This window comes from Crocodylus siamensis, chromosome 3 (assembly GCF_052110815.1).
Source record: "Crocodylus siamensis isolate JL-2025a chromosome 3, ASM5211081v1, whole genome shotgun sequence".
Classification (NCBI taxonomy): domain Eukaryota; kingdom Metazoa; phylum Chordata; order Crocodylia; family Crocodylidae; genus Crocodylus; species Crocodylus siamensis.
The window spans coordinates 126,627,193-126,643,720 of NC_143397.1; the positions used below are offsets into that span (position 1 = coordinate 126,627,193).

The following is a 16,528-nucleotide window of genomic DNA, read 5'->3' on the forward strand; positions in this document are numbered from 1 at the left end:
AATCATTGGCAGCAGCCACAAAACCCCTAAGGTGTCAAGAGTTCTTTGCCTCCTTTTTTGGCTTGAAAAGATTTTTAGAAAGCCAGGCTTGAGCTACTGTATATGCCCATAATTGATTTGGGTTGGCCACTTAGATGTCTACCTCCACCTAAGCTCTGTTTGTGCTTCTCAGATGGAACTGAAACTTGACTCTGTGAGTCCTTGATTCCCTGGAGAAAAACTATGCCAAGCAACTAAAGCTGAGAACATGGAGGGAAATCCATCTTTTTCTCAACATTGTTATAGTTAGAGCACTTGTTCAAGAAGTCAGAGACATGCCTTCCAGGCCCCATTCAGTCTTTAAGGGGTATGAATCCACATACTTCCTAAAAGAGTGCAGTAACCATCATGCTCTGAGCTATGCTGGGCTGAGGAGCATCCTCCATTCTCCTTGATGATGCTAGACCACTGGGTGGAAAGGAGTATACGAATTGTGCGGCCATAAGGAGAAGAAGCAAGAGGAGGTATGATTGGCATAGTGGGGTGGGCATGCCATTGGTGTGTGTTCATTTTATCCAGTGATGGTTCAGTACAAAATGTATTTTCAATTTTCACTGAAGTCAGTGCTACTGTTAGATGTTTCATTGGGGTCCTAACATGACAGAAGTTTCAGGTAGATGTTCCTCCTGTGAACAAGCTGGATCCTGATGTTCTGGATGCTCATGAGCCTGCCCAGAGAATGGTAGATCTGTGTGTCTGTGCAGGGTGGAATAAGGGTTGACTTGGAAGGTGCACTAGGCTGCCCATGGAGAAAATGGGAGTAGGAGTGCTCTAATGAGGGAGAGACCTTTGTGTTTTTGGGGCCAAATGGCTGCTAAGTCTTAGATATTTAGTAGGCAGAACAGGATCTGGGTCAGGTATTCATTTACAGATAGTAGAAATAGCTGTTCAGAATTCCTTTTTATATTCAACAGTAGGGCCTTTCCTAAGAAATACTATGAAATAAAAATGTCTTGCCTAAAGAAAATCAGGTTTACATTCCTCAACAAGATCAGTCAGAAAAATACACCCTTAAACAGAAGGATGCTTTGCTAACTGATTCTGTCAACATCTTCACCAGTTGAGGTGGTGGCACATGCCTTACTTTCTTTTCTTGTAAAATTTTACAGTTAGCAGGAAATGGATAGCAGAAGAATTTTCAGTGCCTTTTAAAGATGCACGGAACTCCTCATTAATTAATGACTATCCTTTGTACTTCTGTGCCAAGAAAAATCATTCATCCTATAAGCAAAGTGATTTTAAAGCCCACAAAGACAATGTGCCAGATTCTTGCCTTTTTTGCTCCTTCAACAAAGACTGAGAAAGTAGTATTAAAATCCTCTGAGTTGATGGAATAAATGTATCCTGGTTTCCTTTCACAGCAACCAACCAAGAGATTAAGTGGACCCAATCAAAAAAACACCTTCAGACAAAGGCTAAGTTAATGGACCTCGTTAGAAAAAAAATGTGCTTGCTGGCAAACTTTGTTTCATATTTCAAATTACCAAAAACTTCTGGGGAAATACAGTTTAATCATATGTACACTGAGTTCTCTTGATAAGCAGAAAGCGAGGAACAGTTTGGCTGTTAGCAATGAAAGCAAAATGTTGTGTTTAGTTACAGCTTCACAATCCAGAATGATTACCCCAGTGACAAGATGCTTATCCTCATTGCAGCAGCTATGCATTCCAATGGAAACGCAGGTCATATAGGAGGATTTACCATTCAAAGGCAACAGTCTATTCAGAGAAAGGAAACAGAACTCCTTCTACATGTTAAAAGATGCCTGAGCAGCACCTTACAAATGTGCATGCCTCCAACAACGAACAAGCATCATTTGTATAAATGGTAGAGAGAGAAAACAGTCTTCTGTCCCAGTATTCTGTGATATGCCGCAGAAATGCATGAAACCTAATCATTATTGGTATGAAGAGTTACTCTACTACCCTTTAGCCTCTCAGTAAAAGCAATTTTTCTTTGGTTTCACAGAAACCATATACCAGTGGTTCTCAACATTTGTAGACTCAAGGCATCCCTTGAGAGTATTAAAACGCCCCTCAAAATGCTAGCTCTCTGTTTTCACTCTTTTTTTTGACTACAGAAAAATGCTAGAGCAATTCTTCTGTTGCAAAGAACGCCAAAAAATCACAACAGGTCTGTATTCTTTTGACATTGTGGATTCCTATTTGAAACCTTTGGGTTTATCTTGGACTTGTGGTTGCACACCTAACAGTACTAACATTGAGTGGCACCCTTGAAAAGATCTCAGGGTACCTCAGGATGCTGCAGCAACCTGGTTGAAAATCAATGCCATACACATAGACACAATTTGGAAGTTTTTCTATATCTAAATGGCTGTTTATTAGACCTTCTTTAATCATTCTCCACTATTTTTGCACTCTTGCTCTTGGAAGTAAATGAAGAAAAGTTCATTTGAACACTAGCTTAGACTATAGAGTTATTGAAGCAAAGCTGAACTTTAGGGCAGTGGAGGCACACAGCTTCTGAAATATTCCTTATTATATCTATTTTGAGTAATCAACCTCAGCTGAGTTGCTGAATATTAATGAGATTTGCTTGTACCTTCTGGGCCATTGGACATCATGTTCATTCAGTGGCATGGTATCAAAGACTCTTTCAGTGCCCTCAGGTGCAATTGAAGAAAACGGATGCGGCTCAGAGAACCTGTACTCGGGTTCTTAAAATATTTATAGATTTTTCTTCTAGTGGAAAAAGAAAGCATAAATAAGAGCTGCCTTTCCTCCTCCTGCACCAGTGAAAACAATATGATAGCAAGGCTTCCAACATTACCAGTGGGAGGAAGCCCAGGTGGATTGGCATGTGTTCAGAGAACAAGTGCCCATGTTCCTTATCAACATGCTAGAGTATAAAGCAGCGTTTAGAGCATTTGAACAGTCCCTCGTTAGTTTAAAATTAGCCCAGACAATTATTATCACACAGTCTAACAATACACTGTATATACAGACTTGGGGAAGAAGAGTTCTGGTCATTCATGAAAGCAGTAAAGTTCTGAGAACTGGGAACATGCCATCACTGTATCAGCAGTTGATTCATCAGAAATTATGACTGAGCACTCCACAACTTTGGTGATTATGTGATCATGAAAGAGTAGCCTCAGATTTTAATTTTCATATGTTCCTTCATAGGTAATGCTAAAAGATGGGCAGTGGTTTGAGGACTGGAAAGAGGTGCCTTCTAACAGACAGGCACAAATACGACCCACCATGTTCCCAATAAAAGACGAGGAAAAACTGAAAGCAATGCACCTGGAGCGTTGGTATGCCTTCACCAAATAGTTTGATTTTATTAGATCTGATCTTTAGCTCACAGCGGCAGCCCGCCTTCACCCAGTGCACAGATCCTGGGGGGCACATGCCCTTTTGTGCTTTCCCTTGGGGTGCGCCAGCAGCTGGAGTTGCCCCCTCCCCCTTCATGCTTCCCAGGCTAGTCACAGCTCTGTCCTGCACCCCACCCTGGCTGGGTAGCTCCTGCCCCTGCCTGAGTCCCAAACCCCACTCCCTCCCCCACCCCTTTTCCCCCACACACTTCAGCCAGGCACTGCTGTCCAAGCTGTTGGGATGCATATCAGCAATTGCATCAGTATCAGCTGAATAATCAGCCACTGGTATTGGCCCCAAAAATCTTTATCGGTGCACCCCTACATTTAACAGGATGTCACATAGTCCACAGCAGTGTGCTCATTGGGCTGCAAGCAGCCCATGGGTTGAGAACAGCTGATTTAGACACACAGTAAATGTTAATGTGACTCCTTCTTAATATTATGTAAAAACTTCTGGATTCTAATTATATTGACTGTAATGTTGTTTCTTGTTTTGTTTTGTTTTGTTTTTGGTCCAGTCTTAGGATATTGCCACATCACCAGAACACTGGAGGTTTCTTTGTGGCTGTATTAATAAAAAAGTCTCCAATGCCCTGGAATAAACGCCAGCCTAAGGTAAAAGGAACTTTGATGAAAACATATTTTTGTTGTGTTTTAGAAACTTTTGTAAATGTAATTAGAAACCTGTTGGAAAAAAAATTGGTCAAAGTAATCTAGTATAACTGTTTTCAGTCTCATCTTGAGTTGTCTTGACTGCAAGTCAGTCAGTGGAACTTGTATACCCAAATCCCTGAAGCCCTTTTGAAAATCTTTCTTCTCTCTTTTCTTTTAAGTAGGATGATGGGCTTGTGTAGACCAGTAAAATAGCAAGGTGGTATTGTACCTGGAGCTAAACCTTTTTTCTTTAAACGAACTAAGGCAATGTAACACTCTCCTCAGTAATTCATATTAAAGGGGTATATTCCTCATACAAATCACTTAGAGGTCTTTCTGCTTACTTGATGCCATTAGTTAGAACCTCTTTGGAACTAAATGTTGCAAAACAGTATGAAAAAAATCAGGCTCATACAAAAGTAATGCACTTTCCAGTGCTGCTTACTGTTTTAAGGCTCAAACAGTAGCACTGCTATGGAACATGTACAGTGGGATAAAGTTATTAAGCTTTGTCTAGCTCTGGTTTCTCCATGTTATTAGGCAAGAAATAACTGGGCTACTGATTTGGAATGTTCTGCCCTTAAATGTGATGTGCCAATGTATTCTTGGAGATGTGTAAGACAGTAGATCAAATAAAGGCAACTTTTAAATGGGTAACTTGCCCTTTGGTAAGCATTTTTGCCCCCCACACATACACTGGGAAGCTCTTTTGCCCCTCCCCCCATAGGTAGGGGTGTGTGTGTGTGTATATGTGTGTATATAGTGTGTTTAGTATATGTGCTAAACTCAATAAAAAGGAGTATGTAGACAAGTTAAATATAACTTATTTTCCTTCACTAAAACATTTATTACAATCTGGAATAGCTTCAGTGGAAATTGTTGCAGAAAACAGGAGATACTGCAGTACCTACCAGCACTACAGAAGATGGCTCTGTAGAAACTATTGAAGAACAACCTCCTGAAGACGAGCAGGCAAGGGAAGTTCAGGACTCGCTGAACTCAGAGTGTGAGCAAAGCAAGAAGGATGGAGTATGTGGGTAAGAGATTGCATCTAAGCATCTGTCCCATACCTGTTTGTAACCCTTGAAGGCTTTGTGGAAACCTCAGTTTTGTTTAGTTCTTAATTTTAAATAATTTAAAAAGCAGAATTAAAAAAGGAAAACACACTATTATTACAACATGGTCATTTGCTTTTATCTTGCCCTGTTCCTTTTCTTTTTGGTTATCTACTTAGATTGTAAACTCTGGATAACTGGTCTTTACAAATCTGAAGAACCAAATACAGCAAAAGGATTAGTTTGCCTGTGGGATATATATCAATTCTTGATTGTTTTGGTCACTGTTAAATAATTCAGCATTATTTATATCCCCCTTAGGGTGGAGAATTAAACTGGGTTTTTTTTCTGTACACTGTCAGCAATGTGTTTAATACCCTTAGTCTCCAAAAAAAGCCTTAATCCTGTCCTGATCTTCCACTGTACACAAGCAGAACTTGTATGAAAAGAGGATGGGTTCACAGTGTTCTAGAATAGAAATTGAACATCTGATAGAGTAGTAGAGAGCAAGGAGAAAAGGGTTTTGATAGTGAAATTAAGAGGCTGTTTTTAGAGGCAAGCCAAAAGAGCACCCAACTCTATCACTGCTCGTTTTAAATATATCCCTGCATCTTGAAGGCATAGAGCTTGTTTTAAAAAGCTGTGTGATATTTCTAGTTGGCTCCAATACTTCATTTGCAGTCTTAATAGTATCTGCATTAACTGCTAGTCCTGCATGCTGGTATGCTGCTTTTCTGGAGTCCATTAATCCTCTCCTTTTCTCTTGACCACCACCTTCCTCTTTTTCTCCCACCTGCTTTCTCAGTTGACTCTTTCCTTTCTCTCCTTCACAGTTGCCTGCTTGATACACTTCTATCCCTCTAGCTAATGCATTCTTTCCCCCACATCCATCTATCTAAATTTTCAGAGTTATAGTACCAGTATTGCTAGTGAAGCAACAAGAAAATGGAGTTGTTTGCTCTTCCGCATACTCAGTCAGCACTCCCACTCATTTGCCAAATGATGATCTAAATCCACAGAATTTTAAGAAACTATTCACCCAAGCAATAACATTTGTTTTTAGACCACCGCCATCGAAAAGAATGAAGTTGTTTGGTTTTAAAGAAGACCCATTTGTGTTCCTTTCTGAAGATGACCCACTGTTTCCATCCATCCAGTAAGGAGAAATTATGTCCTTTCATTCTGCAGTAAAGGATTCCAGCTAACTAGGATTAGTTTTTCCAAGGTGAATAGGTCTTCGTTGTAGCTGTAGTTGAAAAATATATCTTCATTTTGGCTCTCAAATAAAGCACGTTTTCCATAATTTTAAGATAAAGTGGATATGTTGACATCTAACTCGTTTTAAGTAAAAATTGAATGAAGCTTTAAAAAAACAAGTTTAAAATGTTCACTTTCAGTAGCCTGCAGAATAACTCTAATATGAAACATTTTGACTTCATTTTTAAAATATGTGGAGTTTTTTGTGACATCTAACACTGTTAATATGAGTCCTGTGCAGTGCCTCTCTTAGCCATCTGTGGTGGTCATGAATGAATGGGGAAGTTGCTGGAGAGTCTGTGTTTGTCATCATTTTTAATACACTGAATATAGAAGCCTGGCAATCTAAAGTGTCACTGTTTATTCTTACAGGAAATTTTATGCATTGGATCCTTCATTTCCTAAAATGAATTTACTTACTCGGACTCAGGAAGGAAAGAAGAGGCATCTGTACATGGTTTCTAAGGAACTAAGGAATGTACTGGTGAACAACAGTGAGAAAATGAAGGTAGGACTCCTTATTTTTAGATTTTTACCATGAATCCAGAGACATCAGTGGAAGCTTCCTTGCTCTACTGTGAGAGCTGTCTTCTGCTAGGATTTCACTTAAAGTACGACTCCATTCCTCCTATTTTGTTGAAGAAGTACTTGAGTTTTTGGACTCTTGGAGGGAATATTATTTTACAAGACTTAACAATAGATGCAGTGGCATTCTGCCTAATCTAATACAACACTTGGAGATCATACAAGAGACTTTGTGTGTGTTTGCACGTATTTATGTATGTGGAAAAATAAATCGTAAGAGTACAAAGCTAACAGTGATGGGTGGGGGTCCTTGCCAGAATGGGGGGATTGGGGTAGCAGTGGATAAGGTTTGGGGGGCCTGGCTGGGGGAAAGAGGATGGTGTGAGCTGTGGGCATCAGGATGTGGGGTGAATATGGGCTCCTGTGGTGGAGGCAGCAAGGTGTAAAAACCACTGCACCTGCCTACCCACTTCAGACCTGGGGTGGGTCATTCTGGCCTGCAGCCAGAAAAGATTGGCTCCCCCTGCCCTAAATTGCTGCTAAAACCAGTAAGTAGGTTGTGCAGGTATTCGTCACTTAATGTCATCCTGGTTAATGTTGTTTTGTTATTACATAGCTGATCTATTAGATAACATACTTGTTTAAAGTCGTGCAATATTTGGTTACAAGGTTGTTTGGCTGCCGCCTGCTAGTAGGTCGCTACTGTGACGTAATTAGATTTGCTTAACATCATTTTGCTTAGTCGCATTTTTCAAGACTATAACTACGATGTTAAGCAGGGAGTATCTGTGTCCAGAAACAGCTTCTTAAACTGTGTCCTACGGAAGCATGACCAATAAATATTCTTACTGAAGTCATCCATATTTTTTTTTCTCATTGTGTTTAGAGACTAAAGTTTTATCAACCTGTAAATTCACTGTGAATGCACCGCTACTGCAGGGTTGCCAACCCCATAATTTTGGTAGCAAGAAGAAAGCAAACGGGAGAATGTTGCCTGGACCAGAAGCCCAGGGGTTGCAATTTAACCCCTCAGAGGCTGCCAGTTGGACAGCACTGTCTTAAATAAAAACCATCCTGTGAAGCTGCTAAGGCATTGAGCAGACATGGGGTGAGAAGTAAAGTTCTCATGAATTAAACTAGCTGAGGAAGAAAGCAAAGGAGGAAAATTATCTATTCCATAGAGCAGGGGTGTCCAACCATTTTGAATGTGGGGCCGAATCATGAACTTTTTATCACCCAGTGGGCCAGCAAGCCATATTCAAAGACCTCACAGGAAGCGGTATCACATCACCCCTCCCCCAACCCCCGAAACAAAGTACAGTGTTTACTTTCATTTCCCGTCGCAGCACCTCGGGCCTCAGAAGGCAGCTTGGAGGGCCGCACGTTGGACAAGCCTGCCATAGAGATAAAGAATAGAAGGCCTGAGTAGAAGACATCTCACAGACTTCAGGGTTTTATTTTTGCAACACATCTGTAAAGTAGGAGAATTTTATCTATCCCTGTTTTATAGATGGAACACTGTCAAAGGCAGTGAAAGAACATTAAAAAGATTTTAAGAAACTGGTGACAATATTAAACTTAAATCCTTGAGTGCCAAAGCATGGTTTAGGATCCCAAGATTAAGTTTTTGTGTGTAACTTTCCCAGGTTCACATAGGAAATCCTTAGTAGAACTAAGAATTGAAGCCACTTCTTGTTAACAGTTCAGTGCGTTAACTGAAAGACCACTTCTTTTGATGGTTATCAAATGTTGATATAGGAGAGGTTAGAAGTGGAGTGCCCTAACATTTATTCATGTTTTTCCCTAGAGCATTCTAACTTAAATTACGCTGATAAATATAACCTAATTTTGAATGTTGAATTCTGATTTATGAATTTTAGTGTTCTTGTTACAGCAAAAATATTCTTTCTTTGGTTGCTCATTAAGCAGTTCAAGACAAGTTACCTAACTCTGAAACTGTTTCCATTAAACATTGTATTGATACTTTTACTTTAAAATTCACAGGTTATTAACACAGGAATAAAAGTTTGGTCTCGAAACAGTGATGGCGAACAGTTCGGTTGTGCCTTCAGACTAGCACAAGAGGTAATTTTGAAGCACCATGTTTTCAAGTCGTGAGAGAACTTTATTAGAGTTCCCCATAGTGATACTTATTTTGAATCCAACAGATTGTGAGATGCAGTCTTACAACCTTTTGATATTTTAAACTGCATTGAAACAAAATTGTTTAGCTGTAATATTATTCAGAGCTTTTTTGCTTTTAATTTAATCCTTTTCCAAAAGCAGGGATTCTTTTCTTTTTTAAATTAATTGTATTTTTTACCACCAGGGAATATATACACTGTACCCATTCATTAATGCGAGGATTATAAATGTTTGCATAGATGATGTTAAAGTGCTGCTTACCCAAGAGAATCCATTTTTAAGTAAATTTAGCAATGAGACACAAAAACTCGTCAAAGACATGGGTAAGTTCTCTGTATTTACTACACAAAGATGAATACTGTTCTCTAAGTTGGAATCTCATTCTTGTGAATTAGTCTTTCAGACAAATTGGAAATCCACCTACAGAAATAGATGTATTAGGAGTTGTGGCTAACACTAAAAATGTCTATGCTAACTGTTACTGTATTCATAATATTGCTGAATCCAAGAGTACTTCCAGAGGCTGTGACCATATCTGGTTCCAACTCTGGAAGCTTATTAGACCAAGGATGTATAAATTCTGCCAGATTTGAGAGCCTTGATTCTTACATACAAGATAACCTCCGAAAGATCCACTAAGTGTGGGATTTCTTAGTAGCATGGAAATTCCAAAGCTGTGAGGTGGCTGTGGAAAGTGTGACTAGCAAAGTTTCTAAACTCTGTTAGTATTCGTTTCCAACTATATTCCAGTTTCAATTTTTAGCCAGTCCTGGACTTTGCAGGAGCATTTATTGATTGTGTACTTTAAAAAGGATGGCAGTAGATGGCACTGGCCATGTCAAAATTAAACATCTATGTTTTACCCAAACAAACGGGGGTGGGGATGAGGGGGAAATTATGCTTACTCCAAATACTGACTATGTTATCTTCTCTTTTATGTTGGAGATGCTTATAATAAGGAATACAGTCTCTCTAATTACCTTAACTGTGCCTCCCATATAAACCAGAGTGCACAGTAAACTAGATTAGTTTATGTAAAACTAATCTATAGTAGTTGTAGGTATTACTAGTAAAAATTCAGACAGAACTTTGAATGCAGTGCTATCATTTTAAAAACTTACAGGCAGTTATTATTATATTCTATCCATAGCCATTGCTGGTACTTCAGTGTCTGATGGCATGTGTGTTAAGTGAAAATGTAGGGAAGAAGTATAATTCAGAAAGTGTAACTCAGTCTTTTGGTTAGCCCTCCACTCTCTTCATCTCTTTTAATTAACTGTTGATTGTTTTCATGGTACTTCTTAGCCTGCTTTGCGAGAGGAGTGCTTTTTCTGTACATATATTTGTTCATCTGTTAACTTCATTTTGCATAGTTTTTTTTGAAAGTATGTAGCTGAAATGTGTCTTCCAGTTCAGGTTTTTTTGTGTTAATACAGATAGTGTTAATTAGTTGTTGGATAAGAGTATTTGTACAGTGACACGAAAATACCCTTTGCTGTCTCATAAACTCTTGAGGTCACAGGTATTTTAGTATGGTTCTAAGCATGTTTTATGTATTTGCTTTCTTCTAGCTATGGGGAGTATAGTTCTGAGGTATGATCCAGATCCAAAGTAAGTAGATGCCTTTCCATTCTCTTTTTTTTTGACTTGACTGATTTCTTAGCATTTTGTACTACAAGAGCAATAGGCATGAACATAGAAACCAAAGCATACAGCTCATTTCAGTGAGTCCTTTTCTTAAACTTTTTACCCTCAGTTTAATTAACTGTGAAAATACTTGCTGTGAGGTTTTTTTCAGTGTTTGTGGAGTGTTCCGAGCAGTATGCAAGGAGCAGTTTTCTGTAACAATAAGGATTGAATATGAAAATTATTTATCATGACTGTAGGATTAGTTCTTATGAACTAAATACGTTTTTTGATTAAAACTAATGCTGACACGTATACTCAGTCACTACCCCTCTTCAGGTTTGGTCAAGAAATATTAATAGCTTCAATCGTCTATGTAAATTTGACTCCTGATTTTTTTTTTTTCCCCTAGGCTTGCAGTTGTTTTTCACATTTTACACTGTGGTTTTTACTTCTAATGTCACCTGGGTAGATGAAGAGCTGACTTGCAAATAAAAAAATGGCAAAGGAAAAACTAAGCACTCCCCTTCCCACCCATCATTGCCAAAGCTCTGAATGTAAATAGAGTGGGAGCGTCAACTGTTTCTAAGATTATCTCTAGGACTATGCCAGCTAGCTTCAGATAGATAAGTGTTGGGAAGGAGAAGGAGAGAGAGTAGTGCAGCAAAGTCAGGAGCAAAACCTAAGGGCTGTAGTGGTTACTCTTTACTGTTTCTCTCTCTGGTCTGTTTTTTGACTACATCTCCCCAGTGAATCACTTTAGTGCCTGCCTCTGTTTCTACTGGCAGCTCCTGTTGCTGCTAATAGTTTGTCAAACACATTTCCACAGTGTAAATGACAAAATTCTTTTTAAGTTTCACTGCTGCCTGCAGGGTTTAAAATAGGGGAAAAAAATAATCGGCCAGTTCTGATCTCTCTGGTAAAGCAGTAGCAGAAGCACCGGAGTTCTCACTAACCTTAAGAAGATGGCATTTGTTTACATTTGATTTAAATTTAGAAAACAGCCTCTGAAACTATATGGACTGGAAAATTTTACTTTAAATGAAAAATAAAATGTTGCAAAAAATGATAGCTTAATGGGAAAGTTTCCTGCTTGCTGCTGGCAATGTTGAGAGGGTGGGTGGGTGCCTTTTGTTCTTGTTTTTTTTAACTTACATTTTAATTAACATTAAATAAGCTGTAATTGGATTGTCTCAGTTTGTTCTGTGTGTGGAAAGCATTCTGGCACTAAAAAAAAAATTTCCCTTAGCTGGTACCTTGTAATGGAAGATCAGAAGACATGCAGAAAAGGGCCACAGAAGTGATTATGGGATGGAGAAAATGGTTTAGACTTAAAACTTAATTTAGCTCAAAGTATTTGTGCATATTATTTTTCTATCTTAAGGGGAAAGCCTGGAGTTCTAAAGGCTCTTTAATCTGTCAGAGAAGGGCATAAAAGGAAGTAATCAGAAAGTGAAGACTACAAGTTAGGAACAAGGAACTGTTACCACACTTTTAATAGCATAGACGCTTAAGCCATTGGAACAGTATCCCAAGGCAAAATTCTTCATCTCTTGGCATCTTCAAATCAAGATGAGTCCTTCCTGAAAGAGGTGCCCAACATGAGTTGCTAAACTCAATACAGGAGTAACCAGATGTAACTGAATGGCCTGGAACATAGGAGATCTACATGGATGATCTGATGGTTCCTTCAAGTCTTACAGTCATTTTAAAAGGCAGATTGTACTGCCTGTCCTTGTTGATGCTTCAAGAGATGCTGGATTACTAGTTTTATTTCAAATAAAACACTTCTTCTAGTAAAGATCATGAGTATAGTTGTTAAATGCAAACTATTGCTGAATCAATAAATTCCCAAGGTTAATTTTCTCATGTTTTACCACTTCTTACTTTCTTTTTTTCATAGCAAACTTGATACCCTCCAGTGTCCTGTTGTGCTCTGCGGTTGGCATGGAAAGACCTCACTCCGAGCCTTTGTGCCCAAGAATGAGAGACTTCATTACTTGAGGATGATGGGAGTTGAAGTGTTTCAAGCAAAGAGGAAAGAAGAAGATTTGAGAAGTAAAATGGAGGAAGGAAATCAAGACGACAATGCAGAACTGGTGGAGGAAGCAGCAGATGGGGCAAGTAAAGCTAAGGAACATGATGTCCTGGAAATGGAAGCTGACGTGGGTGAAGAACCTTCCCAAAACGTTGTGGAAAGCAGTGGGATAGAACCTGAGAGTAAAATGAGCAGTGCCCAGCCTTTGAATGAAAATGCTGATAACCATGTAAGCTTAGAAAACAGAGACGCTGCTGACCACAGCCATGTCAAAGATTGAGTTTTCATTGGCTGAATCAGTCAGCATTACTTTAGGGAGATTAACAGCTAGAGTTTATTTTAAGCATGTACATACATTTTTAAGACCACATTGCTTCTTGGAAGAAGGTTGAAGTTGGCATGATGTATTCTTTTACAGAAGTTCCTCCCTGTTTTATTTTTTAAATAAAGAGGTATAACAGTATTTATGTCTTTTATTTTACCATGCAAGTCCATGTCATTGGTGGCTTGCATCTGTTGCTGACAATGGGCTGTCTGTCAGTAAAATCTAATACCCCTTGCATTGATGAAAGGATTCATAGGGGAAGACAATCTCTGAAACCTTTCTGCAAGTTTATCTAAGAGTCAGTTTTGAATGACTACACACAGTTTTTTGTTTTGTTTTGGGGGAGAAGGGTAGGCTTTTTTTTTTTTTAAATTCAAAGCATGGAGTTTTTAAAGAACCATAATTAAAGTGAATGTTCCTTTCAGGTAAACAGTGACATTACAATTGTTATATAGGTTAAAAAAAGACATTGGGCAGATAAGTTACCAAAAATCTTGTTTTACTTTGAGTATACTCAGTGAAAACAAGACTCAATGTTTCTTTTTCAGAAAAAAGTGCGCGCGCGCGTGTGTGTGTGTGTGTGTGTGTGTGTGTGTATGATGCATACTTGTGGTTCAGATTCATAATGTCAATGGCAGATTCCTGCCAATTTAAAAGCCTCTGTCTAGACTCTATATCGTTTGTGGAGCCAAGTGCATGGTAGTGGGATATATTAGAAGAGACTGCAACCATCTCTTCCCAGTGTTCATCATTGGTCTCTGTTGTTCCTTTCTTTTGTCACTGTACAGTTGGCCTACAGTTGTACTGTGTGAGACTGTCAGGTCCGTCTGAAAACAAGCAAGGTGGCACAGAAGGCACTCATCATCTAAGCAATGCTTCAGAGCAATAACAAGTGATGTTGTGTGATCAGTGTTGACTTATTATTATGATTAATATTATTATTATTATTTATAATGGGTGGAATTTTAAAATGTTGGTCTTGACTGACCAGGGGCCAAAATGGCTCAAGTACAATTCCACCAGTGCTTTGACCCCAAAGCCAAGACAGACCCATATTCTCAAACTGCATATTCGGAGAACATTAGTTTACAAACTTGATATCACCTTATAGGGAATAATGCCATGTCTTCCGATATGCTTCGATTATTTTTTTTTCCCATGCCAGAAACTTATAAAGCATCCCAGCCTTGACTGGGAGAGGGGGTAGAGTTTGTATGCCTAGGTGCATGTAGAAGGGCATCAAGGTTTTTAACACCAGATCAGTGCCAAAATGTGTGAAACCTGAGCAGATAGACAAACAAAATGAGTAAACTGTGTGCAGCTGGCCAAACCAAAGGACCAGTTACTAAGAGCTGACTCTAAAACCATTAAGAAGGGGATTTGCAAACTCCCAGATGAAAAGAGAAAGTGAAAATTGATCATCAGTATGCATGAAGTTAATTCTCTTGCCCTCTCCTTAGGTTGTGGTAGGTCTGTGCAATGGTGGAAGTGCCTGTGCTTTGGCTGTTGTGGGGTTGCAGGGCTCATCAACCAGGGTGTCCTGCGTATGGTGAAATAGGCTTGGGGAGATATGCAGTGGGTTTTGTTGGGTCCAATAACCTATTGGTTTCTGCAAGATATGTGGGTGGGTGGCTTGACAAGGAGTGTCCCTTTCTGCATGCTGGCTTGCTTTCTGCCCCTTGCCAGTCTGTCAGCAAGCTTTCTGGTTCTCTTGTACTTCTTGGTCGCTTCAGTGGGTTTCAGCAGCTCTGCGAACATGTCCTCCCTGGAATCCCCCTTTTTGTCACCTCCTTCAGTCAGCCTTGCTGCTATGGTCAAAAAAGTTCCCTATCCTCAAGGATGCTAATTTTAAAAAGATGCGGAGCTGGTAAGACTTCTAGCAGTAACAGACAGACAAAGAGAACTGAACCCCTGCCCTACCCCCTCATTTTAATTTTTTTTACTTCAATAAGCTTGCTCTGGACAGCAGTGCAGGAGCTGCCAGCAACTGAGAATTTTCCTAAAATGAAAGTAGAATTTAAATGTAGGGGTTGGTTTCTGCCAGTTTGAAATTTAGCTGTGAAAGCTCAAATCAGTGTCCAGAGCAGTTGGCACAAAGCACTGATGTTTGCTCCAGCAGACAAAAGTGAGGGACTTTCCACACCTGGTTTGTCAGCTGTCATATGCCAGCAAAGGAGTGGTAGTATTCAGCTGGCCAAAACCTGGGGTTTTATCAGTGTGAGAACACTCAACATGCAGAAGCCCACAGACTTCTGTTAGGACTTCTCTTGACAGAACAGTTTAATCTTGACCCAGTGGCTCTCAACCAGAAGGCGTTTTTACACTTGCTCGAGGGGTGGAAGCAGATGCTTTAATTAGAGCGGCTCCAAGATCCACTCTAATTAAAGCGCCACAGCATCTCGTGTATCAGCATCCCCGCACTTCAAAATGGTGGCAGGGCGCTTTAAAACTTGTTTGAGCTTTAGTTGATTCGAGAGCCCTACTGCCATTTTGAAGCATGGGGATGCTGATGGACAAGATGTGGAGGCTGACTGGAGCACACTAATTAGCATGCTGCAGCGGACTCGATTAATCAAGTCTGTTCTGATGTGCTGTAATTGAAGTATATTGGAGCAGCCTCATGCACATCTGCAAGCACCAGAAGCATTTTACCTGAAGATAAACTCAGAAATTTCAGGTTGAAATTCATAGTGAAAAACATTCTGAGCCATTGTGGTCTTTCTGAGTTCTTTGCAACAGAATTGCTCTGTTTTTCTGTAGTCATAAAATGAGTGAAAACTGAGTTGGCACTTGCTGAGGGTGCCCTTAGGTTGAGAACCACTGGCATAGAGTAGACCTGGCTGCTTCCAAAGATATAATCAAACAGCCATTTCTGTTGTTTCTTGCATTGGCTAGTTTGGAATAAAGTGATTTTTTTTTGTTTGTTTGTTTGTTTTTTTAAACCCCCCCCCCAATATAAAGTGACATTGCACTAACAGGCAAATGGCTGAGCCTTATTTTCAGTCTCATCTTTTTTGATTGTTACTGTTCATATACTCCTAATATTCCACGCTGCAGAAGAGGGCTCTGATAAAAGGCCATCAGACAGAGATACTAAGCAGTTGTATTGCAGTCAACACTGCTGTTAAAGCCTCTTGAAACAGGGGCTGAAGTGCATCTTTGTGTAAGTGGCCCTTTCAGATCATTATAGTGGAAATTTCCTGCAATCAATCAGCTTTCACCAAACACAAAAAGACTGTACATGTTTGGCAGGTTTCTATGAATGTCACCGTTTTGTACAGAGGGGACCCTTTGTCTATGAGCAATAGCCCATACTTGTAACTGGGGTGAAAGGAGTGGGTCCCTAGATCAAGGAGACATCTTTGTCTTCAAAAGCGAAAGCCAGGGCTGCAACTAGCTGAACTCCAACTAGCTTTGAGCATCAAGGACAACAAAAAGTCCTTTTTCAGATATGTGGGGAGCCAGAGGAAAAGCAAGGGGAACATCTGCTGAACCAGATGGGGCAACTGACGCCCAGGAAAAAG

The 16,528-nt window shown here is 39.7% G+C and overlaps 1 protein-coding gene across 2 annotated transcripts in view; it reads left to right on the forward strand.

The window, feature by feature from the left end:
* NSUN2 (NOP2/Sun RNA methyltransferase 2) overlaps positions 1-13,142 on the forward strand; it is a 48,424-nt gene extending 35,282 nt beyond the window's left edge. For both annotated transcript variants that reach the window (XM_090039155.1, XM_090039156.1), the window contains exons 11-19: positions 3,186-3,316; positions 3,898-3,994; positions 4,898-5,070; positions 6,152-6,244; positions 6,718-6,853; positions 8,875-8,955; positions 9,200-9,338; positions 10,587-10,626; positions 12,545-13,142. In XM_090039155.1, the coding sequence (XP_089895281.1) occupies positions 3,186-3,316; positions 3,898-3,994; positions 4,898-5,070; positions 6,152-6,244; positions 6,718-6,853; positions 8,875-8,955; positions 9,200-9,338; positions 10,587-10,626; positions 12,545-12,959 (1,305 nt within the window). In that variant the 3' untranslated portion in view covers positions 12,960-13,142. The remainder of the gene's footprint in view (positions 1-3,185; positions 3,317-3,897; positions 3,995-4,897; positions 5,071-6,151; positions 6,245-6,717; positions 6,854-8,874; positions 8,956-9,199; positions 9,339-10,586; positions 10,627-12,544) is intronic.
* The last annotated feature ends 3,386 nt before the right edge of the window (positions 13,143-16,528 follow it).